The following is a 27,866-nucleotide window of genomic DNA, read 5'->3' as shown; positions in this document are numbered from 1 at the left end:
CACCGAAGTTATCGATATATGCGTGACTGAGGACGCCCACCACTACATGCAGCCAACAAGAAACAACAACAACGTCTGTGTTTTACGTGCGTGAAAATTAGTTAAGTTTTTTTGAAAAAAACTAATTTGGCTGAATCTAGGCGTGTTTTGGATCAATCCATATGCTGCGGGGGAGTGCGGGGCAAAGGGCTTTAATCAGCAGGACAGACCAAAAGGGTCCAGAAACGTGAATATTGCGAAAGTGAAAACGGGGCAGTGCTGTGGAAAACTGAACAAAACGGTGCCAAAAACGCAAAGAAAAGCTGCGAAAAACGAACGGGCGATAAAGCAGGGGGTGTAGTCAAACTCGGGCATCAAAGATATAGTCAAATTATTTGCGGTTTCAACCGATTTGCCATCGAAACAGCAAGTAGTAACCATCCAAGAGCACACCCACACCCACACACGCACTCCTAAAACAAATTGTGTACATATATATTGCGTAGTGCGGCGCTTGAAAAGCTGTTTCCATTACCATCTCTCCATCGCGAACCCACTCCAAAAACCACTCCGCACATGTCCTATATGATGGCCAAAACGCTGGAGGAGCAGAGCCTCCGGGAATGCGAGCACTACATCCAGACTCATGGCATCCAGCGCGTCCTCAAGGACTGCATCGTCCAGCTGTGCGTCTGCAGACCCGAGAATCCCGTGCAGTTCCTGCGACAGTACTTCCAGAAACTCGAGCGGGTGAGTCCAACATTCATCTATATTTAACATGGCTAATAAATATGTTCAAAACTTATGGACCACTCCTTTGGGCGTGAGGCTGGGTTTCACGGGTTGACAAATCATTCTTTTGCTATTCACTCCACTAACACACTACAGCTTGATGATATGTACTTTTTATACACCCTGCATGGTATTATATTTTCAGTCAGAAGTTTGCAACGTTTACGACCCTATAAAGTATATATAAAGTATCTAGCCATGTCCGTCCTTTCGTCCACCTGTACGTCTGTTTTACCCTTTTTTTTTTTGGAACAATTTTGGTACCCTGAACACCAAGCCCAACCACTGTGAGCCCAAGATTCTTTCGGGTATAGAACTTCGAACAGTACCTAAAATATGGGCTGCCACTACGAGTCCAACATAAAAACTTTTAACAGACACTTTTATTTATGCTTGTGAGGCTTTTAAGAATACAAGTTGGACCTTCCTGGCTTGAGGACCGCTTTATCCCGGGAGTTCTCCAACGATTCAAGCAGTGCTGTCTGTTCTGTCTGGATCTAAATATGGCCTAAAGGTTGGCGGCAAAAGGAGTCCCGCTTCTCTACGGTTACTTTCAGTACCTTGGTTTGTGGCACACGGGCTTAGCCTTACAAGCTCTGGGCCTCGGTTTAGAGCACGCCTTCTTCCTCGGCCTGTGGCATTTTGGCTTGGCTCTGGCGCACTTGGGCTTGGGCTTGGCGCATCTCCTCTTAACCTTTGACTTCGCCCTCGGTTTGGCGCATCTCTTCCTGGGCTTAACGCACTTGGGCTTCCTCCTTTGACATTCGTCGCTACTGTGGCCAAAGAAAGCGCCTGTGTCCTTTGAGGTATCTGGCTCAGATTTCATTTGGACATCGCTGTCCACAGAGCTGGGCAGCTTGATAATGCTAGTGCTAGAGCAATCGGTATCACCTCGTGTAGCTATGGGTGGGCTCTGCTAAAAGGTGGGATGTTTAATTATTGTTTTGTATTTTAGTTTTAACCGAGGTTATAACCTACCAAAGAGTACTGGCGTCGATCGCTGACGGACATATCGTTCCATCGGCTCGCAGCCGCCTGTTCAATTTGCGAATCTGTGTAGTAATCTTCGTAGCGAGTCCAGTACTGCCCCAGGAAGTTAATGTAGGACGACTCATCATTATAATCGGAACTACAAGCAGCCTGTAAATCGCCAATGCCATCGTAATTGACATAAATGTCAGACTTGAGTCCATCTTCCAGAGTTTTCTTGGTCTTATAATCTTTGAACCACAGAAAACTCATGGTTCACTTTTATTTGCGCTTAACTAATTTTTTCAATAGAAAATTTTGTTCAAAATAAAAATATCAAAACAATCTATAAATTTTTGGGTTTTTTTCCAAGTAAAAAGTTATGTGTTCCGTACAAGACTATAAAACAAACTGAATGTATGTTGGACTCAGCACAGCCACGTGAAATTTGGGTTTGAATAAGGGGTCAAAGCCTACTGTGCCCTGTTTTTTTATTAAACAATTTGAATACATACGTATTTTGAATCAAGATGATTTTGTCTATTCTTTGAATGATATATGTATTACAGCTTCAGTTCCAAAATGATAAAAATCTTTATTTTTAGTCAAAAATCGGCGATACATACGATTTGAATATTTTTATATAGGCAAATCCATGGTTTCGGACGAGACATTCTGAATAATGAGTGAATAATGAGTTATTTTATTTTTTAAATTTTGTTTGGGATAGCGCCTAATCATCTCTACCGTTGGTTTAAATTCTTAGCTAAATATATATAGTTACTTCTTGAAATTAAAAAAAATACATGAATTTCAGACGCGACAAAAATGGAATAGTAATTTACAAATCATAATAAAAGCACACAAGTCTGCGAATCTGGATGGAGTGTTTGCACATCCTTTTTTTTTGCAGTATACTTAAAAGGTGCTGGCATTCATCTAAGCTACGGACTATAAATATATTTTTAAATTGCAAGCTGCTGCCACCAGAAAATGTAAAGATGTTTTTCTGTTCCTTGAGTTTTCTTATAATTTTGGTTAAAAAGCTGAAAACGTCAAACTTATTTTGACTTAAATATTCGCTTTTTATACCAAAGATATGTTTGGTAACCATTATGGTTTGATTTAGGACGCGATGTTCAACGATGACAAATATAAAGCTGAAAATGGGCATTTAAGTTATTTACATTTTTATCTGAAAACCTTTGGCTAAAACTTAAATACGTGATATTTTGTTTGATCCAAAAGCATCCACAGAAGCCATAACAATTAAACGAAAAATGTAACAAAATTTTTCTGAAACAAATAGCTAGTGTTGCTTCTGTTCAAAATTGTGTATTTAAGTAAGAAATGGACTCTGGTGTAAACGCTCATCAAAATTTGAGTGTTTCCTTAACATTTTATTTAATAAAAAAAATATTTTTGTCAACTTCAAGTTTTTGCGGCTTTGTTGACTTTTTCCTGGAAATGCCCGTACACGTCTATGCGTCAAATAGCTGACATAAAGAAAAATCTGATAATATTAAAATAATCAGACTGACTATATCATATTGTGTCGATCACTCGAGCTTATTTTTTTTCCATCTGTAAGATTATTTAGCTTCGATTTGCTGATGCTAACTTCTTTGTTTCTTTTTATTAAAAATTCTGCCCTGTTTCTTACCAAAAAGTATTTTAAAAAACTGTATTAATTTTACAAATTGTTTAACAATAGGATTGCCTAGGAAAGTTTTTTAATTTATCATATGTGAATGAGTTTAATAGCGGTTTTTTCAACCCCTTAAAATCAACAGGCGGCACTTGGCTGGTCATCTAACGGTCGCCTAAACGAAAATCAATACAGCCTTTGTTCTATTTTAGAGCGAAGTGTTAAATAAAACCCGTCTAAATGTGGATTTTGAAACACATGATTTGTGGGCCCTATTGTTCAGAGGACTGCATTCTTTCGTGAAAGTGCAGTGGCCAAGGAGCTTTAAAGTTTATATTGGGTGGTTGGTTGCAGTCAAAGCTTGCAATGCTGCAATGTAAATATAGCAGCGCACCTGTGGAGGCGGTGCCCTCTGACCCCTTCTCCTCCTCCTTCTCCTCCTTCTCCTCCTGCTCTCACCGGTAAAGCCACTTTCTCCACCCCTTTCTCTCTGGACTTTGAGTGTGTGTGCCTCTCTGGGGCCAATTGCCTGTTGAATGTGGGACTCGCTGTCAGTTGGATTAGCATCCTGGCGCCGTGCAGAAGCCTCCTGCGGTGGATAATAGCCATTACATCCTTGCTCGCTCGACTTTTTCCCCCCCCGCGCGCAATGGGTAACCAGTTGAGTGTGAACAGCATCCAGGATGCGGTCATCGATCGCTTTCGCTCGGTGGCTCTGACCACCGATGCCAACGGCGCCATGCGAATCCGTTCGTTTTCGGAAGGAGTCGTGACCACCACCCACCAACATCAGCAGCATCAGCACAATCACCCGAATCCCCATTGCAGTGGCCGTGGTGGACGCATCCTGCGCGAAAGCAGCATCGATGGCGGAGTGGCCATGTTCGATGCTCTGCTCCGGGACGATCATGAGCATCGGCTGAGCTTGGACGCAGTGCATCGGATGCGACATGTGCGGACTTCCTGCACCACAATTCCCGAGGAGGACGCCGTCAGCGATCGCAGCCTGCAAATGCATCTATCGTCTATCGCCCGGGAGCGTGAAGTAAGTGGGGAAATTTGGAAAGTTGCAAACTGCGGGAAATGGGTAACAAGTTACTAGCGAATTCGCTCGGAAAAGCTTTTAGCGGAAAATCTTCAAAGTGTGGGGGTGTGCGCAAGGGAAAAGCTTTGATTTCGTTCTGCGTTGGTGTGTTTTGCTGATTCGGTTTGTTACTGCAAATGACGACGTCGTTAGTTGTGCCACCAATAATAAAAGGTCTTCTGTTGAGGAAATTTTTAATACCCTTTAGTATTATTTAAAAAATTACAATTTTTTATTAATAATTTGAACTTTTATACATATTACAAAATTACTATATTATTTGATTTTATTTCTACTGATCTCTACTGAAAATATATATATTATTAATACTCCAAGCTTTTTTTTAAACTTGTCTTATCTTTGTTAGAATATTGCAAAAGATTGTTAATCTATAGCCCACAATTCGATAGTTGGTATACAAATTACTGACGTATTTTATTATAGAGTCTACGTTTGGGAGATTTATAACTTTAATAATTTTATTTTTATTTTTTATTTATTTTTAAACAAATAAAATGTGTCATTATTACATGGAATGGTTCAAGGATCTTAGTTCTTTCGTATTGCAAAACAAGATCATTTTTGAATTAACGAATAAATATGTAATTAAATTAATTTGCTAATAAAAGAGTCCACTAAATTGGAAAGTCCGAATTTTATAAATATAATTGAATAGTATCTTTCGCATATTTCTTATTGATAGTCCTAAATCAAAGGGCATTGCAGCCTTCTTGCTACAGCGGCAGCTTTTTGAAAGTTAATGTCGAATTTGCACTTGAAACTCGAAGGGAACGCTGCTCCTCCCTGTGTCAGTTTAGGTCCTTTTCTCCAGCGAAAGCTTTTCCGCTGCGTCATAGCTGAGTGTGTGAGTGTGTGGGTTGTTTGTGTGCGAAAAACTTTGCTTTTTGGCCATCAGTATATATATATACATATATAGAATGGTTTTCTTTGCTGTGCGTGTTGGTGAAGGTCATCCTGTCGTCGTCGAGATTGTGTTTGTGTCTGTGGCTGCCAGAGTTTGCTTTCGTCCTTTCGGTTGTCTCAGTCACTTTTTGGCAACCGTCAGCTGCCCATCGTCGTCCCTTTTTTTCGCCAGTTTAACTGCTCAATTTACTATTTACCATTCACCTTTTGCGGCCGTTACTTCTTTGACTTCATCGTCTGATTGATGGGCACGCGTATTCCGGCGCTCCGATCATCGAATTGTCCGGTTTAACGGCCGTGTTAATGCCGCTTTTACGGCTTTCATCGCTTCGTCCGGCGCTGTTTACGCCGGCTTCTGATTAACAGCCGAATCGTGCCAAAAACTACGCCGGATACTTTGTCGCCAGTGTCCGTCGAATTGGGCCATAAAATAAAAACAAACAACAATCAATTGTAGGCCAAACGAGGGCAGAAAAAGTGCCAGCCCGGAAATAAAAGGAAAATAAAGTCGACCAGCGAAATGGTGGGTAAACTGTCTAGTCTTAAATACGGTTAATTGGGAAAAGACATTCGGATAGGATTAATTATTTTTTATCATTCCATTACAATTAAATATATTATCAATAAATAATTATTTTTATCAACAGCTTAATCTTGACAGTAATCTTTTAGGGTATTCTATTTATTTATGCAGCTTTTTGAGAAAAATCTCTTAGGTTTTTATATGTGTTAACTATTATACTTCTGTTAAGGCTTTACTAAGTTATTTGAAACAAATAAGTTATTTGAAACAAATAAATAACAAATAATTATTTAACTATTAAAAAGTATTATTTAAACATAGTTCTCTGTAAGCCCATGTCCATGATCTGTGGCCTCAAAATATATTCCCAGAAGAGAAAAACCACCTAAAAAGTATTTGCATTTTTATAATTTTTTAATGAATAACCTAAAAAATGTATCTTATAGAATTTGGCTTGAAATTTAAATAAATGCCATGCCTTTCGCCATCCCAACGAGGACGCAAATGCATTTGCCATTATAATTTTAAGTGGCTGTTAACTGGTAAACAATTCGAATGACAAATTGTCCCATGAAATCTGACCTCGAAATATGCTCTCTTTACTTGATATTTTTATTAGGAATTATTTCCTTTTTATGCATTCGCATCGCAAGAAAACAATTTGTGTGATATTTTTAAGTGGCCCGAAGAAAGTGATTTATGCTTTGAACCCTGGGGATTATGGAAGATACTCTGGATATTGAAATTTGGCACAAAAGCTTTTGTTATTTTTGTCCTGCCATCGAACTTTGTGAATAATTGAGTAGCGTGGAGGTAATATAATCACCGCTCCACAAACCGTTCTCCACCTGGTTTCGCATAAATAAATTATCGATCATTTTACGCTTGAGTTGGGGTCGGCACTTATCGAGAATCGAAGTTTTTATGTAAATAATACTCACAAAAAATATATAAAAGACCATTGGTGTTGTATAAGAGTTTCTGGCAAAATACGTATCCGTATCAGCCGGATGTACCGACCTTTTGTGTGTGTGTGTGTGTGTGTGTCGATCCATTAAGCGGCTTATAAACGCAGCTCCTTTCGAGTGTCCATGAATAATTCGCCTAATAAAGAAGGCTCAGAATCGACGGAAACACTTCCAGGCGCAACAGTTTTCAAATTCAAAATACCCCAGCAATTTTCCTTGGCCAAATAAACCTGTAAATCCTTTTGTCCAACTGACGTCATTGGGTAATGTTGAAGCGTTTTGGTCAACTCTTCAGGCTTCAGCTGTCAATTTGCTGGATGGCTGCTCGTTTGTTGACAGCTGTGACGACGATTGTGGCGTGTCCTTTTTCGCAGGACTTTGCCTGGCCATCAAATGGGCAGCTGGATAACCCAGAATCGATGGGTATTCGCCTTTTGTGTGTCCCCAAAAATAATGTTTATGCAGGCCAACGCCAACAAAGGGTTTTCTCCAGCATAACTGATGGTTTGAAAATCGAGAAGGACGAGGGGAGTTGTCGGGGGCGTGGCAAAACAAAAAGTTCACTGAATTGGAAATTTCGCTGAACCAACTTTCGAGGCGGCGGAGGCCCGGTAGAAAATCGGATGCTGAACGGATGTTTTATACGGGCTGCTTTTCAGCCATAAAGTGGGAAATTTTAAAGCGAGTGAAAAGCTCACGCGAGTGCGAGAGAGAACGATAATTTCAGCGTCAAGTAGGGTGCAAAATTTTAATTAATTCGATTATAAACGCAGTCACACATACACACACCTAAAGGGAAGTCGGGTAGAAACGAGCAGGCAAAAAGCTTTTCTGCATTTTAGTGCAGCAGGTTCCTCCTGCATCCTGTCCCCATACAGAATTAATCTCTCTCTCGATTCCATAAAAAACTTTGCCGTTGACAAAGTGAATCCAGGTGTGAGGCGTTAGAAAGTTATGGCCAATGTTTGGCTTGGCCCACATTTAATGAGTTCTGCTGGTGTTCTCAAAGGAATTTAAATAGCCAACGTGCCACAATGGGAAATGAGAATGGAAAAGCAGAGAAATTTAAAGGTCTCCATTATACATAATTAATTTCTTAAGACCGGAAAATTACGTGAAACCCAATGTCACGTTTATGCTTGAGTGATTCTTTCATCATTAAAGGGCACAGTTCTTATGAAAATAATTTTCTTTAAAGAGATAAGATTATTTTAAATATTATATTGTATAAAAAATTAATATAAGATTATTAAAATATTTTATAGTATAAAAAAATCATTGTATCATTGTATGATTATTTTTATAGAGTGTCAAGGTAGCTTTACGTTGCAAAACAGTTTGAAAAGGTTTTTTGATATTAAATTATTTGAACTTTCTTTATAAATTAAACGATCAATTTGAAATATTTTTCTATCTTTATACCTGAAGAACTAAATATATTTCAAAATGTATTTGAATTTTTATTGTTTGTGTTTTTATTCCTTATGATTATTAAGTGCCACTTATTTGTCTTATTAATGCACATTTTAATTTAAAAGCCTGCCCACTAAGAAGCAAAAATTGCCTGCCTCATCGTTTACATGCCATTTTTAAAGTCTCGAAATGAGAAAAGAAATCTGTTTCCCTGCGGACTCATGACTGCAGCCGATTGTCGTCGACACTAGACTCTCTTGAGAGGCTATTCTCCTCCAGGCGTTGCACAAATTGGCATACTTAACCTGTCGTGCCACCTGCATTGCCTCAAGGTTTCGCCCAGCCACATATTCCAAATCCAACTGCCACAGAGGTAATCCCAACTAGGCAACTTTAAGGGCTCTTCGCCACTTGGACACCTTGGGTTCTCACCAACGAGAGCATTGCCTGGATGGCTTCAAGTGCCTAAATCGGTGCCCTCGCCTTTGCACGTTGCGTATACGCCATGTGGCGAGGCACTAAATCCACAGATATACCCACATAATTGTTAATGTAATTATTATTGACAATTTATCAAAGTAAGTGCAAATGAATTTGCATGTTTATGGGCTCGTGAAACTATAAATCGCCAGCGTAGCAAATCAGATTTGTTTCCGCCGCTGCCTTGGGCAAATAAAAATAAATACATATGAAAGCCGCCTACAATCTTTGGATTTCTTTTTGTTTTTCATTTCGCGATTTTTGCCTGTCCTCATGGCACTGGCGCTCAAATTGATTTGTTTTGTACACTGCGAGACTTGAGAGACTGAGTGGTGTGCTAAGTAGAATAGAGACCCCTTCAATTCTCCCTCTTCAGATCCCTATTTTAGCAAATATCTTTTGTGGCCACAATATTTGTGGCGGCCATTAGCTGCTCTTTTGTAGTTTGTATTTGCTCTCCATGATTCCTATTTGGCGGTGTGTTCTTTTTAATATTTTTGTGGGTTTGCGGCGACTTTTACTTTCATTAGGTAGCAAGGGATTGTTCGTTTTGTGGCTGCACTGAGAGAACTCAAACTAGAATTTAAACTACCTATTTATTTTATTTAATTAAATCAAAATGTTTTAATGCATAGTTTTCTTAATTTTTTAAAAGCGGTTTGAGAACATCAATATTGCATGTTTAAAGTTCCAAGAAAAAACATCTAAGTGTATTAAATAATTTAAAACTATGGTTTGGTTTGAAGTTTGATTGACCTTGAATATTAGCAATGTCATTTTCGGTCTTTATTAATCCTCTTATTGATGCTCATTACACCTACCATACCCTGGTTATTTTTAGGTTTTTTAACATTGTTTTTTGCATTCACATCTATTTATACCTAGAGTCATAAGTGTAGAATTTAATTTGCCTATTGCTAAATAAATATTTTTAAAGATCCGTAAAACCATTCATACGCTCTCAAATTTATATTTTTTAAAACATACACTGGAAATTTCCCAATTATTAATTCGTATTTTTTAGCAAATCAGATACAAAAAAATAACAACCCATTTATTGAGAAGTCCCGCTATAGTGTTTATGTGTTTAAAATATTTTTAAAGATGTTAAATAAATAAATTGATTGTGATATGAGAATCTAAAAAAACTAATGATAAAGGCGGAAAACATATTTTTCTCAGTGTAATTGGCCATCAAAGGCTACTGGTGGCCACCACATCTTAGATCTTTTAGCTGCTTCAAAACCTACCACAAACCGCAAAATGGTCGGCAATTCACCCGACCAACACCACATAACGGTAACGCCAACCCACCATCCCACACATAGACACTCACACTCGCACACACGCACACATGTGCGGGAAACTAGTGTGGAAAGATGAAGCCGCTGCCTCTGTTTCTGTCGACGTCGGCGCAGCGCCAGCGTTGACAGCGACGTCGACTGCGATTGTCGCAAGTTGAACGTGAATTTCGAATTGAGTTTTCAGTTTGTGTCGCGCCTCCGTTTTGTAAATACGCGAAAAAATAGACATTCGCCGAGTCAAAGTCGCGACTGTTACAACAATAACACAGGCACAACAACGAAATAATTAAAACGGAAACAGCGGGTAGAAAACATACAAAAACAAAAACCATATAAACTTAGAAGAACAAGAACACTGTGTGTTCCTTGGCAATTGGATTAATTAAGCAATTATAAACGCCAGGAAAAACAGCAAAAAAATAGCCGCCAGCACAGAAAGAAGTAGCTAAAGCGAAAAAATTAAATTGGACACTAGCGGGAAAATTAAATCAAATATTTATGTGTATAATGCGGGGGTCTGGTGACGCACGTTCACATAAATATATTTTTAGGATTTCTTTTTTTTTATATAATTTTATATTTTATAGCCATGGCCGCTCATTTATGCCAATTAAATTCGCTGCGATTTCTTGTTATAGCCCAATAATAATCATTCGCAGTGTAGATCAATCCCTAATTTAATTAGTTTTAAACGCTTTTATCTTTTTTATTAAATTAAACTTTATTCAGAGCTCTATTCAGAAATATATTTAATTTATGGAGTTTATCCGGTATTTAACATATTTTAAATCATGTACAAAAAAAAAAAAGTTGTACTTAACTAAGTTTTTTGATTTCCAAATTTGAAAGAGGGGTATACTTATTTGAAGGCCACTTTTTTGGTAACCCAAAAGTGTTTTAAATTTTAATGGCCTCTTAAATATAAATAATACGCAGTGTGGTCCAAGTCTTTTCTTAGCTTAGCCCTTCTATTCTTTAATGTAAGTGGCTCACTTATTCGAAAATTTGTTTTTTTGTCTACCCAAAAGTATTTCCAATTTAAAGAAAATTGTTTCAAAGCTGTTCGCAACATTTTTGAATATTTATTTTTATAAATCTTTGACATTGGATTTGTCATTGCTGCTGGCGGCTGTCTTTGCTCGCATGTCCACACCGCGTATACGTAATATTTTTATAATTCTGTCCGCTCGAGTCTTGCTGTTGTCTTTCTTGTGAGCAGAGCAGAATTATTACAAATCCGAGAGTGAAAATCTTTGAGATCTTCTACATAAGTCCCTCGTCGCGCGTTTCTTTCATTTTCTAAACTGTTTGTTGTTTGTTTTTCTGTGTCCATATTAGAAGCGAAGCGTTTTCACAATTTGTTGCACATAAGTAGCACAAGCACCAACACACGGATAATTAAAGAACAAAAACACACACACACGCACACAACCACACACACACCAACACAGGAAAAATAAAAAATGCCTAAGGTTTGCCATAAATAAATGAGTCTTGTTAGTGGCTGTCATAGTTTGTAGACCATAAGTCTAGTTTGTACGACTATTCAATAAGCTCTCATTCATCCACACAAACAGAAAATAAAAAAATAAAAAAGAAAAAAACACCCTCGTAGAGGTAAATATTTAGTATTCGGTTGCACAATTGTGTGCATTTGCTTTTGCTTTTTTTTCTGCGGACTGTCGTCCACAGAAGTCGACGGCTCCGCTGGTTTTTATTCATGCTCATTGGATGCAACAATGCCGCCATGTCCACATTTGCAAGCGGCGTCCATTATACTCATAGTCGGCATACGCGTCGGCTTTATGTTCTGGGTCCTACCTCACAGCATGGGGCCCTATTTGTCGCCTCGTCAGTGTTTCATTGTCGCTGTTGTAATTCGCTTTCTTTTTACGCCCACAAAGGGATCTCATCTTGTTGAAAGCATCATGTAAGGGCATAAACCATATCATGATTTTTAAAACCATATTTTTTTTGTGGGAGCTCGTGGAAGTATTTTTTGTCTCAACTACCCTTTGACAATTTTAGTAACTGACGGACTACTTAGGGTTTTATTTTTGCTTTAAGGTTTCATATATACTTCCTTTGTCTTAATCTGTTTTACTATATATTTTAAAAGCTTTAGTTATAGACGTCCAAAATAAATTGCGTGCTTATTAGCGTATATTTAAATTGTTACATCGACATTGTTAAGCGTAATTTTCTATTTTATTTTTTTATTTAAGTGGATTGATTAAAGAAAGCTTAAGTATTCTGTTGCTAAACTGTCGTTGACAAAATGTTTATAAAAAAATACTTTTAATAATAATTTATTATTATTTCAAATCACACTTTTAAATTGTTAAAGCCTTGAATGCCTTCTTATTTATAACTTTCTAAGCAGCCATACAAGATTATTAAACATAATTGATTTTGTAATAGGTGAAAATGTCAGGTAATTAGTCTTCATTACCCAACCTTCACCGCATCTTGCCCCACCCTTCGCACATGGCCCCACCCTCTCTCAGCAATTGTCGTCATCTAATCAAAACCTACATTTGTCATGCTTCCCATAAATGTGTTGTGTTATTTTATTAGCAAGCTAGTTGATAAGGCGGCACCGGTGACAAGACTCCACTTTAAAGTCAGGGCCTACGTGGAAAACGAACAAACCCATCCAATCAGGCAGGGCCAGACCACAAAGGCAACCCATCCGGGCGGGGATTGGATTCAATTTACAATGCGAAATCGATTTCCGTTTAATATGTCGCAGGGAACGTCGCCAAAAGCTGAAGGCCGCGCAGCTCCGCCCGGGAAAATCGCGAGTGATGTCGGAGGGTCAAGGGGTGATTGGAGGGGGTTGGTTGGTTCTTGGTTAGTGGGTGCTTTATGGCCGTGTCCATGGCCAGGGCCAGGGCCATAAGTCGACTGGGCGCCGACTCCGCGTCTGCACAAAGGTCAGGGCCACATCGCTGGCACACGCGCCTCTCCAAGTGCCGGGTTCTGGGTGCTGGGTTCTGGGCGCTTTCCCTGGCAAAATGGCCATAAACAAAGTTGCAGTTTTGCAAATGTAAAAAAAAAAAAAAAAAGGGGGGAATATTTTGATACTGCCACCCAGTAAGCTGACTGCATGATGAGCTACCGTATATTTACATATTCGGCAGCTCTAAGCTCGGGGTATAGCGAATTATTCATTAAACTTTGCAGTTGATGGACTTTATTCTAGTCGAAGTGTCGGAAAATTGACTACTTAATTTTTGGACTATGTTTTTACTTATTTAGTTGTATACTAAAGATGTCTTCAGAGATAAGGAGTTTTGTAAAGTTTAAAAATTTCGGATATACAACTAAAGTAATATTTAACTTTATTAAACTTTAGCTGTTGTCTTTCATTAGATTACAGATCTAAATCTATATTTTAATCTTTTGAAATCTTTAAGCATTATCAATCTTTTAAATTTTGTACTAGTATACATTTCTGACTTTACTCTGCTAAATTAACAGACATTTGTATGCCAAACGTTGATGTTTTTGGGCGGCAGCACTCGATAATCGTCTGTTTTGACACCTGACTTCCAGTGCGGAGGAGGTTCCTTCAGCTGACTGGCAGCCACCCAAGAGCTTCGTCAATCGATGGAAACGACATTCATTGAGTAGTTCGCTATCGTAGTCTACGATCCATGATCGGATGGCAATTTGGTTAGCTCACCGATTAATTGCGGTTTTCTGTTTTTATTTTCGCTTTGTTTACAATATTCCTACATACTTCAAGCGATTTTGGGTTTGGTATAATACACGATTGTTTAGACAATAAAAATTAATGAGCAGCGTCGATCATTTGAAGTTCTTCACAGGCCACGATGATGTTTATTATTGCCGTAAAGCTATTTTCGGTGGGAGAATCAAATCAAGTGCACCTATTTTTATATTAAATGCAAATACTTTGATATGTTTTGGAAAACCTGTTGTTTTTGACATTGCAAAATTGTAAACGATACGGGAACGGAATTTGTTTCGGTGATGATTTAGGTGTTTGAAATCATAACTGAATTTATTTTATTTTATTTTACAAATAGTTTTTGTTTTCTTTTTCTTTGTGCAACTTTTATATTATGTTTCAAATTGTCCCCTTAATCCCAAGTGGGATTCGAAACAGTATCAATTAAAACCCCTACTAGCAATAAAATAAAAAAGGAATATCCCTTAGCTAAAAATGAATAGTTTAACCAGAGTTCATCTCTTAAAACTTAATTACATTTACATTTTTATGATTTACAAACAACTATAAATTTAAAAAACAAAAAGCTTTGTATTTTTAAAACTCATTTGATTAATTTATTTTCTTTCATGCACTACAGCTTGAAGAACTAAAACTTTCGAACATTTTTAAGCCAGATAATGTCTGTTTTGGCTATCCAAAATGCTGTCCGTTTGTGAAATGTCTTAAAGTGAGTCATCCTATTTATAGGACACAGATCCGAACGCATACCAAATGCAACCCTAACTGCCAGCGGCCGCCACTTGCAGTCAGGTTGAGTGACAATTTAATGCAATCTAATCAGCATCTTGGGCGCCAGCTGGCCATTTCTGTTCGACTGGGTTGACGTCACAGTGGGAATCGCACTGCAATCGGACAGCTGAACAGTGCAGCCTTGGATGGTTGGGCAGAATGTGGGAGTATTGTGCTGGGCACTTGCCTCGCCAATTTGCATAGGGACTCTAGGCGCCGGAACGGGCAGCAAAAGTCAGGATGTAAAGCTCTTTAGCTCTACGGTTGCCTCTTTTGATTGCCAACGCGGTAATGGAGCTTATGATTGGCGTATGTGGGCGGGTAGAGCTTTCCCGGGTGCGGCGCATCTCCGGACATTTGCACAATGCTGCAGAAAACAACCACTGGTTGCAGTTTCCATACACGCATCGAGAGCGACGCACATTAATCTCGCTTTCAGACGCCTTCAAAGTTTACTCCTGCAACATATACCCATGCCTCTGCCACCGAATTTTCACGAAGTGAGAGACAAATCAATTGGTTAAGGGAAACTTATAAACTTTGATATTTTGAAATACCAATTTGTGGGATATTTATTACATATCTTCAAACAAACACAGTACAGTCACACATTCATAACACTATTTTAAACTGATAACTGCCCAACTATGCAGCATTATAAGCAGTTTTTATAACATCATTTCGAATCTGATAAAGATAATGACCTGCGATTTGTGTGCAATAAACCAAACCCAAAATACTCATGATATTGTTATTTTTATCTTTGGCAGGAACAAGTCAAACTGGATGCCAGTAGACAGGTAATCAGCCCCGACGACTGCGAAGATCTCAGCCCGATGCCACAGACAGCAGCTCCACCGGTGCGCAGACGCGGAGGAATCTCCGCCGAGCCCGTCACCGAGGAGGATGCCGCCAACTACGTGAAGAAGGTGGTGCCCAAGGACTACAAGACGATGAACGCCCTGTCCAAGGCGATCGCCAAGAATGTGCTCTTTGCCCATTTGGACGAGAGCGAGCGTTCCGACATATTTGATGCCATGTTCCCAGTGAATCACATTGCCGGCGAGAATATCATCCAGCAGGGCGATGAAGGCGATAACTTCTATGTGATCGATGTGGGCGAGGTCGATGTGAGTACATAGATAAGTTTCTACTTGGAACAATTTTTAGAAGAGATTTTAATGTAAAAGATATTCAAAGTTTCTAACCGCATATAATAATTATTTGATAGATTAATAGCAAATTGCTAGAAAGTTGTTAATTTAAATTGTATTTTTGTATTTATGTATATAAAACCCTATTAACTTGCGTTTAACCTTACTTAGGTTTTTGTTAACTCCGAACTGGTGACCACAATCAGTGAGGGCGGCAGCTTTGGCGAACTGGCCCTGATCTATGGCACTCCACGCGCCGCCACCGTGCGGGCCAAAACCGATGTGAAGCTGTGGGGCATCGACCGCGACTCCTACCGCCGCATCCTGATGGGCTCGACCATCCGCAAGCGCAAGATGTACGAGGAGTTCTTGTCGCGCGTCTCCATTCTGGAGAGTCTGGACAAATGGGAGCGCCTCACGGTGGCCGATTCCCTGGAGACCTGCTCCTTCGATGATGGCGAGACGATTGTCAAACAGGGAGCAGCCGGCGATGACTTCTACATCATCCTCGAGGGCTGTGCGGTGGTGCTGCAGCAGCGTTCCGAGGTGAGTGACCGTGCCGAGCACTGTCACCTGGAGAGATCCACACTAATCAAATGGCATATCTTATCAGCAGGGCGAGGAACCCGCCGAGGTGGGGCGTCTCGGTAGCAGCGATTACTTTGGCGAGATTGCTCTGCTCTTGGACCGACCACGTGCGGCGACCGTCGTGGCCCGCGGGCCGCTCAAGTGCGTCAAACTGGACCGCGCGAGGTGAGTACGATTTTAAAGTTTCACTAATAACGAGGCGCCTTTAGCATAAATTGATTAACTTAAGAAAAATTATATGAAACCTTATAATACCAATATCTATTAAATGATATTGTTGTCGGGTTTTAAGAATAAATCCTTGGACTAAGAAATTTGGAAACGTATGGTCCCATGACTGTCGAGAATTCTTTATCGCACAATAAAGAAGATACATTCAATTTAATTTATTGCTAAGCCGCTGTACATTCGAATTTTTTTTAGAGGTGTTCCTAACATAATTTTCAACTCTCATACTTTACTTTTAAATATAATCTTACAAAGGATACTATAATTTCAGTCAGAAGTTTTTTTAGTTAACTCAAAAAGGTTACCATAAATATTTTAAAAAGCATAAGAAATTATATAAAATTGTAAATAAAAATTTGAACATTATACAAAAAAAAATTTTACATTTTTTGATCGTAAATTATAAATCTTTTAAAATTTATAAATAAGCTAAATGTATACCCCAATGGATCATTGATTTTGATACATTTTTACAAACTGTTATATGGCAACTAACACCCATTTTTTTATTACAGATTCGAACGCGTTTTGGGGCCCTGCGCCGACATACTTAAACGCAACATCACGCAGTATAACAGTTTCGTTTCGTTGTCCGTTTAAGCCAGCAACAACGACAACAATCACTACAAGAAATCAACAAAAAAGAACAGCAGCAGCAAACAAAAAAAAAAAAAAAAAACAACAACCGACAAACCAACAAAACAACAACGCAGCGAACGTCAAAAACAACATGAAGACGGAAGGGAAATAAGTGGATGGAAAAACAAACGCTCAGCAGCATAAACAAGAAATCGTTAACTATATAAGTGTGTAAAGTTAATTGCCGCAAAGCCATGGGATTCTCGATTCTGTCAGATTTACAGAATGCGTGGGGGGCTGAGGGCTAAAAAATGTTAATTATCTGATTCTGTATGTTGTGCTGAAGTTACATAATTGTGTACGTGTGTGTCTCTGTGCAAAGGTTGCGGCGGCATGTTCCCACCCCGCAACCCCCTTTATCGGAGATAATTTTCCCCAGACTTCATCCATACTCTATACTTCTCTTAACTTCTTTAAAACTCTTTTGGACCTTTTTGTATAACTTATGGAACATGCTGCCTCCCCAAAAACAAAAACGTTTCATTAAATATCCAACAGACATCTGAATGTTTTTTAACAAAGAAATAAACGAGATGAATATATGTGTTAAAAAAAAAAATCACACAAAAAAGGCAACACACACAGGCACAAAACACAGACACACTAACTCACACACTCTCATACGAGGCATTAAGTCATGGAAAAAAAATAGGAAAGGAATGAAAAATTGTATTTCGCTTGTATGATTCGTTATTTTTTGTCTAGAACAAAAACACAACGGCAGCAATTAATTAACCATTTTAATTTTAATTTTAGTAAATTATTTTTAAACGTGAACGCGGAGCACATGAAGTCAGCGTGTCAGAAACTATTTAATTAAATATTAAAATCAAAGAAAAATTCATATTTTTCCACATGTTTCTTGTTTCTTCTTTGAACGATGTTTCGTATTCTAAACCTAGTTTTATGATTTCTTTATTAACTAATTTAAGCTTGAGCACAGCGAATGCCTAGTTTAAGCTGTTATACTAGAGGTATTCCTGTTTAAAAATTGGTTTCGACTGCTTTTAACAAAATTGTAATCATATTAGGAAATTACATTTATGTGAAATCAGAGGCGATTAAATTATTGTTTTCTAGTTGTTGATTCAAGAATTGTATCAATCAAGACAAACTATATTATTTAAAAATGCATCTTAGTTAAAAAAAAATTCGGAAAAATGTTGATCTGTAGTAATTAATTCATGGGATACCTCTAATGTTTAAATTTGAAACTGATGTACTAGGCATTTCTAACAACTGCCAGCTAACGAGAAGATAACTTTACAAGAATTTAAAATATATATTTAGTCGCAGAGTCTGGGTGTGTGCGCGTGTGCTGGGTGTGTGTGTGCGTGTGTATCTGTGTGTACAAATGAATATTACCCAAACGAGAAGTTGCATTTACAACACTCAGAAAAAAGCAGCCAATAAAACAATTTATGTGTATATATTTGTAAAGCTTATATCTGCTCGATAGATCATGAAGCATTATCTTTAGCTGTTGCTACATCACACACACACATACACCCTCATCCACCCGCAGACACACGGTCATGATGAAATATAAATCGCAAAATTACTTGAGAAAAGTCATAAATTTATAAGGCGATTGCAAAATGCACTTAAAAGCTACAATTTTGACAAATTTACAGAATATGCAGAAGCATGTAGCACGAAGTCTGTATTGACTTTTGAGCTATGAAACACTGTTAGTACATGAGCAAAATGCAAAAGGTTGAGCCTAGGAAATTTTTAAAGGGTCTGCGCCGTGTGCAGACCACGCCCACTTGGGGCGTTGATGGAACCCGCCGGCGGGTTAGGAAAAAACAAAAAAAAAGCGATTGAGAGAAAGAGGGCATTGCAAAAATAAACATAAAACCGAAATGCTGACAGTAAAATAAATGGAGATCAAGTGGAATACAATTAAATTACAAGCATAATATTATCAATGTAAAATCGTATGTAAAAAACCAAGGCAGAAATCTATAAAAAAAAACTGACAACAAAACAAACGACAAAAAATGAACAAAAAAATCCAAAAAAGAAACTAAGAAATAAATACATTTACATAGATGTTGCAAAAATCAAGCGAATCGAGGCCACTCCCATGGATTCCCGAAACCCTCTCTGTAGATTTGCGTATCCTGTCAGTGAGCTAGCACTTTCGGAGCAGCGGCCCCATGTTTCTGGACGTCATCTTCTTTATACCCACACTGTTCACCTACCTGCTGATTGGACTGCTCATTGTCATCCTGTGCTTCGTGGTGGTCTATATAAGCCACAAGATCTACGTCTCTGTGTACGACAATCTGCCACTGGCCGCCCTGCCCGGCGTATCGCAACAACAGTTAATGGGACTGCGTCACTCCAACCATGCGATGACCATGCGAGAATTCCTGGAGAGCTCGCTCCGGCATCCACGCTCCAATCAGCCCAGCTTGCGCTCCCTTTGGATCCAGAACAGGTCCCAGATCCTGGAGTCCTCCTCGGGTAAGCACTGCGCCCGAGAGGCACTTACTCGGCCAGCTCTTCCTTCTGGGTTTGTTTCCTCTACAGTCCTGCGGATTGTGCTGTCCCTGGAGCCGTGCTATCTGGTCAGCGCGGAGTTCGATGTGAGTTCCAGTCGCAGGCCCGTTAGTTTCTTGTGCAACTGCCGGGATGAGTCCGTGTGCGCTGCCGTAGAGCCGCGGCCCTTGGGGTCCGTACACATAGTCCGGTACTTTGACCACCTCTCCAAGATCCCGCGTCTCAAAGTCATGCTCAAGTGCAATCAAAGGCGGCCGGAACCGCGGCCCGATAGCCGGACGCAGCTGACCCTTAACGATGTGATCCTGGAGGCCAGGGAAGCCCAGGATGCCCAAGGTGCCCAGTGTACGGATAACATTGCCGCCTGTCGTCCTGTCAGCACGCGACGGAGCTCCCGGCTGCCGGATTAAGGGTGTGGTGGCTATGGGATAGGGGGTTAGGTTATAGGCCCTCTTTTAATGGCTGCTGTAATGTGGTATAACTCGTTTTATTAAATTGTATACAAAGATCAAAGGGGTGGAGGTTCCAGGGTCGACGGGTGGGTCAGTGGGTCGGGCACTGAGCTCACGCCAGCTTATGGAAATCGCGTGACAACGAAGGTGAATGTCAGTGGAGCACTGGAGTGGGGATACATCCAAGCAGGGGGCTTAGTAACGAACAAAGGTTATTTAAGGTTTTGAAAAAGCATGGATGGGTTTTCCTATTGAATTTTTAAAAATATATATCCTCTCCATTAAGATTGAATTTTCAGAGAATTTATTATATTCTTGGTTGATTTTGAAATGGAAGTGAGATTATAATACTATAAAATAAATATGGTGCATTTTAAAATAAAATCGAATAATGTGTATTTCCGGTAGCGGAACAATCAATATAAAACAGCTAATTAAAAAAAATTAAATAATATAAAGTATAAAGTTAAGTGTTAGAAACAACTGGAATGTAAAAATGTTATGACTACGCCCATGTCCCACAATCTTATTTTGTTTGGGCCGCATTTTTTGGGGCTTATCATTCTGACTATGGTATTCGTTATCAGTAGATAAAAACCTCTCCAGACCGAGCCGTTAGCATGCCTATCGTGCCTAATTGCCGAAATCACTGGACCCCCATACCAAAACTCGCCACCACGAGAGAACCGAAGCAATTTGCTTGACGCCATTTCGTTCTTTATTGACGCGACCAATTAAGAAGGCAACGTTGTTGATTTGATTGCAAGGCGAATATGAATACAACTGGAATTCCTATATGGGTTATAAATAAAGCTGGGCCCCCGAAAGGGCTGTTCAGATGTGGAGAGCGGCTGCCGATCGAGAGGAACTCCGAACTGAGAAACGTTTCTAATCTTGGCCCAAGTTACAGTTTCCATTGCACAAGAAGAAGCTTATCAAAAGTGAAAAAAATAAAACTGGACCCACAACAAGTAACAACATCTACACAACGGCAGCAGTCTAGCAACGAAGCGTATACGTAATGCCAAGCAAAGTTCCATTCATTTAACGCGCGCTCGCTCGTTTCAGTTCTCGGGCAGGTGTCAAGCGACGTACACGCGAAACGCCGACGCGGTTACAGTTCCAGAATATCATATATGTATATGCTATATATGCTCGAGTGGCTAATTAACATAAGCGTTCCGTCCCGTCTCTTTACCTGAACCTGAGCTGTCTGGAATACACTCATCCACAATTCTTTTGGGGAAGCGAGTACAAAGTCACAATACAATATTTTGAAACATACTCTCCGACATACATACATACATACATATATATATTTGCGTATGCAAAAACGGATCGCCATGCTGGATCCCATTTCGGACACACCGCTGGTCTTGGCCTACGTATTTATGTCGCTGCTAGTGCTCATTCTGTGCTTCATTTTCTTCAATGTGGTCCACAAGCTGTATCGCAGTCTCAACAGCGAGGTATCAGCGGTTCCGATATCCACCGCACAGCCGCTGAAGACCTCCATCATGGAGCTAGACGCCATGAAAACCGGTTAGGATGGGCGCAGCGGCAGCAGCAGCAGCACCACCAGCACCATCACCATCATCAGCAGCTGGCTATGAGAGGGGCGAGAATCTCAGTGCGACGTCGGAGCTCCGGTTTTAATTCGGGCGTTCGGAGCACGAGGCGCAGCAGCTGCAATCCACCCACTCGCACGACACAAAAATTTTAGACGCCTGTTGATACATATATAAACAGAAAAGCAATTAGACATAAATACACGAAACTAGGCTTACGAGTAGAAATTAACTACATTTAACGCTGGTCCTCTAGTCAATTAATTGTTCGGTTTTGCCCTAAGGTTAGGTTACATGTGTACATTGATATTGTAAATAAAGTGACTTGAACGATAGCTGAACAGCAATTAAGGTAGATTGGGGGCAAGTACAAAGCACTTAACCGATCGGGACAGTAAATGTCGCCTGATCGGTGCGTAGTAAAGGCACTGTTTGTGCCTTATCGTTGCAGTATCGAGACGTATAATTTGTGAGTCAATCAAGAATGTGATAAGGAACCCCTGACTTAGTCATAGATTTATACATAGTTTATTTAAAATAGCATGTTCATCTATAAATTTGCAATTAGAGCGCAGTTTGTTGTTGTGGTAGCTGGATGAGTACGGACTGCAAGAGTCCTCAGCTTTCGGGCCCAGGGCCTCGCAGCTGCGACAAGATGTGGAAAACGGTGTTGGGGATTGGATGAGCGTAGAAATGAAAGCAGCAGGCTGCTTCTGGTGGATCTGCGGCGGTGGCATCATCAATCTGTGGGATCGCTGTAATGGAAACGTTCATTATAAACTATTCTTAGTAGGTACAGATTGAATATCTCACCCCGAGAAAGTCTTTGGATGCTGCGACGTAAGATCATCATCCTGGCTGCCAAGCGCCTTTTTCACATACTGCAAAAACAGGATTGATATGAATAAATTAAGAATTTCCCATAAAAAAGTGTCAAACCTACCAGAGGGTTCAATATAATCTCCTCCTCCATTTTGTTGATTTGTTTAACTTGATCCAGAACCTGAGTTATGTTCGTTTGCACGTTGAGGAACATGTCCGGTGAGTTGTATTTCTCTGGATCATCTTTGAACAACACCATGCCATCCTTTTGATTAATGCTGGCATAAATTTCACCCGATTTGATCTAAAAATCAAATTTTTATTGGCTTTAATTTGAGTAATATATTAAACATGAAATTCCTTACCATGTTGAGGATGTAACGCTCTGCTTCAACTGCACTGGACAGCTGGACACGACTGGCCACATCGCTTAGGGAGAGGGTCAAGAAGGTTTTCGTTAGCCGCTGGATGTTCCGCTTGTACAAGGATGTGGCCACCTAAAAGCCAATAAACTATTATATTTAATAATGCTCTTTGTAATTGCCTATATCAGCACATAAATAAATAAAATATTATTTAGCAACACTACTACATTATTTCAGTGCGACCGGAAATGATTTTATACTTTGTATGTATATTAACTTTGCTCGCATTTTCGTATAAATTTAAATATTTTGTTTATTATGAACGACAAAAAGCATTATAAGTATGGTTTATGGCATTGTTCCGCCTTGAAAGTCTTTATACGTCTCAATTAAAAATCTCCTTTTATTTTGGAAAGACTTTTGTTTTTCTTTGATCTTTTAGAACAAGTGTAATAGTCATATCTTTTAATTGACAAAACCTGGACATATGCATATTTTATGTAAAGAAATATATTGAATGTCAAGTAACTAATAATCACTAAGACAATAATGGTTTGGCAACCAAATAAATAAGTTTTAAATAACAATTATGGCCACCACTAGTTTCTCAACCAAAAAGCATTGAACTTTTCAAATACTTGCCTGCTTGGCCAGACCCATGTTGTTATCACGCGTAAATGCTTCACTGTACTTGAGTATGATGATGCGCAGCTCTTCGCTGGACGAATTGGCGTACACATTGACCAGGTCGTGGTAGTGATTGGCCATCGGCTTCATGAAACGGCCAATGACCTGTGTGTTTTTTGGTATATACGCTATCTGCAAACGACAGATTACAAGATTAGGTTTATATATTGCAGGATCTAATCTGCTAGCAATGTCACCTTGCCCTCGACGATGAGTGAAACCATGAGAAACTTTTTGTAGGCTTCCAGCATGATGTGCGACATGGCCATGGCTGGAGTGGTGATGCAGACCTCGAAGAAGTACAGGGCACGTTCGTAGTTCTTCACCGCCGTGTAGATCATGCCGCCGTAGTAGTAATACAGCAAGAAGTACTTGGCATCGTTGTTGGCATCCTAAAAACGATGGACATAACTATGAGTTTATAAGGCTCTCGAGTGAATTTTGAGCCTCACCACCGTGTGCTGGGACTGCTGCTGCTGCTGCGTTTTGCACTCGGCGGCCACGGTGGAGATGTCCGTGATATCCGTGTCCAGATAGTGCAGCACCACACTGAAGTGTTTCGCCTTCAGGCTGAGCAGGCAGAGATCGGCATGAATGGGCGTTAGCTGGGTGTCCAACTGTCGGATCTGGTCGATGGCGCGCGAAAGGATGCGTATGCCCACGATGCTTAGGTTCTTTTGGACCACAAACTCGGTGAACAGATGGCATGTTTCGTAGACTGTGGGCAGAGGATAGAGTACTGACTTGGTGTGTTTAAGGGGTAGATGGAGTATATAACCCACAGGCGCACACGGCAAACCGCAGCTGTTCCGCATTGTTGCGCTGCACAAAGTCCCGCATCAGCAGGATGAGCTGCACCGGCTCCGGATTCGCGGTGGATGCACTGTGCAGCTTCGCCAGGAGCACATAGAGCACGCCCAGCGAGTGCTGCTGCATGTCGAGGGTCTCCAGCACGTTGTCCAGGATGCTCCAGTTGCGCGCGAGCAGGGATAGCGTCTCCGGCAGCTCCTCGGCCAGCTCCCGATAGCTTCCTGAGATGAAAGCCGCCACCAAGATCAGTCGAAGTTCGCATAAATAACAAAACAAAGGGCGGCGAGTACGGGTTTTGCGTTTCCCGCATCGCCGATCGGCCAACTTACCGGATGCACTCAGCGTGCGCACCTGATTCACATAGTTTTCCAGCGCGCTGCCCATTTTAGGAAACTCCGAGACTTCTTTTTGGCCTATTAATTTGCGAAAATGTACACGCTAATTCCTATTGAAAACTGCATAGATGTCGCACAGCCAGTGTGACCGTAGCGAGAGCGGCTTAATATACCACATTGCACTGGATAATATACTGAATGTTAAATAGGGTCATATCGTATGTAATAGTTAAATTATTTTTTAGTTTTAAATTGTATATTATTTTAATTTATAATTTTTCGATGATTTTTGTTTTTTATTTTAAGTGTACAAATATAATACGACCAAAACATGATAAATTTAATATCTAATTATTTAATAATTTGGTTTACATAAAAAGTTACGTTTCGATATAACAAACATAGTATAACATTTTAGTCACATGTTTTTTTGCAATAATTATTTTATTATTATTGCAAAACAAAACTATTTGAAAATATTCTTCCATTTTCCAGGAAGAGCAAAATGTTCTAAAAATTGTTCAAAACAAAAATTGTTCTAAAACTAATCACACATTCGAATTTCGATAGTCGATACATTTTAGAGTGGTCATATCTCCAGTGTTGAATAACACCTGCATAATTTTGCAAACAAGTTGTTGCTGTTCTGTTAATACAAATCTCAAATCAAATGTGAAATGGATAAATCACCGCGTATTGTTTATGTGTGCAGCTTATGCCTACGGCAGTATGATCTCCAGGAGGATCTCCGTGGACACATGGTGTATTTCCATGGCTACGAGCCCATTGCAGTGCCCGCGGCCAAAAGCAAAAAAGCGAAGACTTCAATTAAACAACAAACAGCAGCCGGAAAGACGAACCAGGATAAACAAACCATTGAGGAGCCACTGGATGAACCAAATCCAACGCCAAGTGAACTGCAGCCCATGCCTTTTAAGGATTTCCGACTGGTTTTGAGGTCCACTATGCTGGAGCCGTAGGTATTCACAGTAAATCCTGAGAAATCCATTGCAAATCCCCACTTCTTTTAAGGTGCTCCCTTGGCAAGGACTGCCCCTTCAAATTCCAGGATGCGGCGAAAATGCAGCTCCACTCCAGTTGCCACAAAGGCGGCAGCTTCTCCTGCTGCGAGTGTGGACTGGAGCTGCCCAACTGGCGCCGGTGCTCGGCTCACCTATGGAAAACTCATCAGGTGGATGTGGATCTTCTGGAGTGTCCCGCCCTCAATTGCAACTACAAGTCACCCATATCCGCTCTTGTTTGGAGACACATGCGGGTTCACAAAAAGTGGCGGCCCAGGGTGCTGCGCTCGTTGGCTGCCGTCCAACGCAGGAGGAAACTCAAGGAGCAGCCCGGGGAGATGGCCACACAGCCGACAGCTCCTCCACCGGCGGCCAAAAAGAACAAATACTATGCGGAGAAGACCTGCGAGATTTGCAATCGAAAGTTTGTCAATGGCAAGACGCTCTCCAAGCATGTGAAAACTGTGCACAACAAAATCAAGCCATTTATCTGCAATGTTTGTGGCAAAAAGACGGCGCGAAAGGCTAGTTTGATAGTAAGTCTATGGGATTATTGTGATCGTTTCTTTAGAGAGTTAACTTAATTCCTTTCCCAGATCCACATGCGTCAGCACACCGGCGAAAAACCTCTACAATGCGGCGAGTGCAAGTTCTCCACTCGGGATCCCAGTGTCCTGCACAAACATCGGCAGCGCCACGATAGTCAGGAGACCAGGAGCAGCCTAAAATGCAGCCAATGCGAGTACTTTTGCATCCAGGCTAATGCCCTAAAGCGCCATATGCGCCTTAATCATGCCGACGCATATCGAGATCTATGCTGCGATCTCTGCAGCTTTACCTCTATTAATGCCGAACGTTTGCAAGCCCACAAGCAGGATCATCGAAAGGGCTTGATTACGAATTGTGAGGACTCCATGGATGCCACACGAGCTGCCGGGTTCAAGTATCCACGCAAGTTGGGCGACAAGAATGGCGAGGTGAGCTTAACTTACTACCGTTGGAAACTGTTGGTTTATCTTTAAATAAATTTAGATATCAGCAGACTGTTTTATGCCGCTGGAGAGTGTGGATTCGTTGCCCCATGAGCCAGCTGTCGACACTGGTGGAGTAACCATACCAGCCCCTCCATCCGAGGACACTCAATTCCCCACGTATTTAAAGGACTAAACTTATTAAATTTAAGATTGGGATGTAAGTCAAAATTTTTTTGTTATTTCTCTTTGACTTCCCCTTTTATTCAATGGATATTTAGACACTTATCAGTGCGTATATTTTTTAATATACCAAAGCCTGTACCTATTTACAATTTAATTTGTTAATTGTTGGCGTGTCCGTTGCGCTGTAAAAAGTTATGTATTAAATAATGTTCTCATGCAGTTTGTTTTTGGGGATTTAAATGCTCGTTTATTAAGTTGTTCAGTTTTTCCATTTAATTTTAATATCATTTTAGAATCTGATATGATTTTTTTTCAACATTCGAATTATTTAGTCATGCTGGTTTACCGTGTTCAGTTTTAATTATCAGTTATGTTTTAGTTTAAACTAATTTAAAATTTAAAAATCTACTCTGCTGGCGATAATCATCCGGTTTCAGTTCGGTTTCAAGATCAGCGCTTTTAATCTAGGTTACGACAGAAATGTTTTCAATTGTTTTTTTTTTTTATTCGGGCAGTTTCGCTAATAACTTGTTAAGTTTTTAATATTTAATTTGATTTCAATTAGTTTAGTAGTTGAGCTTTACGTTTGGTTTAATATAATTATTTACGCTTGAATGTAATCAGCTGCAGGCAGCAGGTTCTAAAATTATGCACCTCCTCTCCTTTTGTTCGCTATTAGTAATTGAAATAAGTTACCACCGAGTTGCAAAAGAATAGATTTTAACATTTATTGTCTGAGTTTGATTCGATATCAAAACATGTTCACTATTTGAGAGTGCAAATGAGGAGTACAGTTTAATGACAAATAAAACGCTCAATGTAAAATTGTTAATATCATACAGCTTCTATTTGTTTTATTTACAGTTCTTAAAATGAAGAAGAGTATCAACAAAAATAGCATTTCGACTGATTCACACTCTGCTGTGCTGTCTTTTCGGAGTCCCTGATCCCTGCTCCC

At 40.0% G+C, this 27,866-nt stretch overlaps 6 protein-coding genes across 13 annotated transcripts; 4 read left to right on the top strand and 2 right to left on the bottom strand.

Moving 5' to 3' along the window:
• The first annotated feature begins 36 nt into the window (after window positions 1-36).
• On the top strand, window positions 37-18,026 carry LOC108142400 (cAMP-dependent protein kinase type I regulatory subunit). 5 transcript variants are annotated; one of them, XM_017266243.2, is made up of 6 exons: window positions 10,260-10,388; window positions 11,423-11,556; window positions 15,344-15,703; window positions 15,899-16,273; window positions 16,344-16,480; window positions 17,059-18,026. In XM_017266243.2, exons 2-6 carry the CDS (start codon window positions 11,548-11,550, stop codon window positions 17,141-17,143), a joined length of 966 nt encoding a protein of 321 aa, XP_017121732.1. In that variant the 5' UTR covers window positions 10,260-10,388; window positions 11,423-11,547; the 3' UTR covers window positions 17,144-18,026. The 5 variants fall into 5 exon arrangements, with proteins under 5 accessions (XP_017121730.1, XP_017121729.1, XP_017121732.1 ...); XM_017266242.2 differs by having other exon boundaries at window positions 16,341-16,480; XM_017266241.2 differs by lacking the exons at window positions 10,260-10,388; window positions 11,423-11,556 and adding an exon at window positions 37-729.
• On the bottom strand, window positions 1,137-2,154 carry LOC108142402 (histone-like protein 18C). Of its 2 annotated transcripts, none has more exons than XM_017266247.2 (2): window positions 1,750-2,154; window positions 1,137-1,687 (listed from the first exon to the last, which is right to left on the bottom strand). In XM_017266247.2, the coding sequence occupies exons 1-2, from the start codon at window positions 2,011-2,013 to the stop codon at window positions 1,325-1,327; spliced, it is 627 nt and encodes a 208-aa protein (XP_017121736.1). In that variant the 5' UTR covers window positions 2,014-2,154; the 3' UTR covers window positions 1,137-1,324. The 2 variants fall into 2 exon arrangements, with proteins under 2 accessions (XP_017121736.1, XP_017121737.1); XM_017266248.2 differs by having other exon boundaries at window positions 1,137-1,684.
• Window positions 18,027-18,142: 116 nt separating the features above from the next.
• Window positions 18,143-20,526, top strand: LOC108142401. The gene is made up of 2 exons (XM_017266246.2): window positions 18,143-19,654; window positions 19,721-20,526. The coding sequence occupies exons 1-2, from the start codon at window positions 19,345-19,347 to the stop codon at window positions 20,098-20,100; spliced, it is 690 nt and encodes a 229-aa protein (XP_017121735.1). The 5' UTR covers window positions 18,143-19,344; the 3' UTR covers window positions 20,101-20,526.
• A 102-nt stretch (window positions 20,527-20,628) lies between these two features.
• Window positions 20,629-22,045, top strand: LOC108142403. Its single transcript, XM_017266249.1, has one exon. It carries the CDS (start codon window positions 21,468-21,470, stop codon window positions 21,687-21,689), a length of 222 nt encoding a protein of 73 aa, XP_017121738.1. The 5' UTR covers window positions 20,629-21,467; the 3' UTR covers window positions 21,690-22,045.
• A 177-nt stretch (window positions 22,046-22,222) lies between these two features.
• On the bottom strand, window positions 22,223-24,886 carry LOC108142398 (COP9 signalosome complex subunit 3). Of its 2 annotated transcripts, none has more exons than XM_017266238.2 (9): window positions 24,724-24,886; window positions 24,367-24,615; window positions 24,037-24,302; window positions 23,782-23,976; window positions 23,540-23,716; window positions 22,898-23,029; window positions 22,654-22,836; window positions 22,524-22,591; window positions 22,223-22,465 (listed from the first exon to the last, which is right to left on the bottom strand). In XM_017266238.2, the coding sequence occupies exons 1-9, from the start codon at window positions 24,776-24,778 to the stop codon at window positions 22,450-22,452; spliced, it is 1,341 nt and encodes a 446-aa protein (XP_017121727.1). In that variant the 5' UTR covers window positions 24,779-24,886; the 3' UTR covers window positions 22,223-22,449. The 2 variants fall into 2 exon arrangements, with proteins under 2 accessions (XP_017121727.1, XP_017121728.1); XM_017266239.2 differs by having other exon boundaries at window positions 24,040-24,302; window positions 24,724-24,885.
• Window positions 24,887-25,352: 466 nt separating this feature from the next.
• Window positions 25,353-27,740, top strand: LOC108142582 (zinc finger protein 583). Of its 2 annotated transcripts, XM_017266538.2 has the most exons (4): window positions 25,353-25,705; window positions 25,762-26,287; window positions 26,348-26,728; window positions 26,784-27,740. In XM_017266538.2, exons 1-4 carry the CDS (start codon window positions 25,407-25,409, stop codon window positions 26,916-26,918), a joined length of 1,341 nt encoding a protein of 446 aa, XP_017122027.1. In that variant the 5' UTR covers window positions 25,353-25,406; the 3' UTR covers window positions 26,919-27,740. The 2 variants fall into 2 exon arrangements, with proteins under 2 accessions (XP_017122027.1, XP_017122028.1); XM_017266539.2 differs by lacking the exon at window positions 26,784-27,740 and having other exon boundaries at window positions 25,762-26,291; window positions 26,327-26,553.
• Window positions 27,741-27,866: the final 126 nt, after the last annotated feature.

Source organism: Drosophila elegans, unplaced genomic scaffold (assembly GCF_018152505.1).
Source record: "Drosophila elegans isolate 14027-0461.03 unplaced genomic scaffold, ASM1815250v1 contig_208, whole genome shotgun sequence".
Lineage (NCBI taxonomy): Eukaryota > Metazoa > Arthropoda > Insecta > Diptera > Drosophilidae > Drosophila > Drosophila elegans.
The sequence above is the reverse complement of the archived record's forward strand: the minus strand, read 5'-3'. Positions and strand labels throughout refer to the sequence as shown.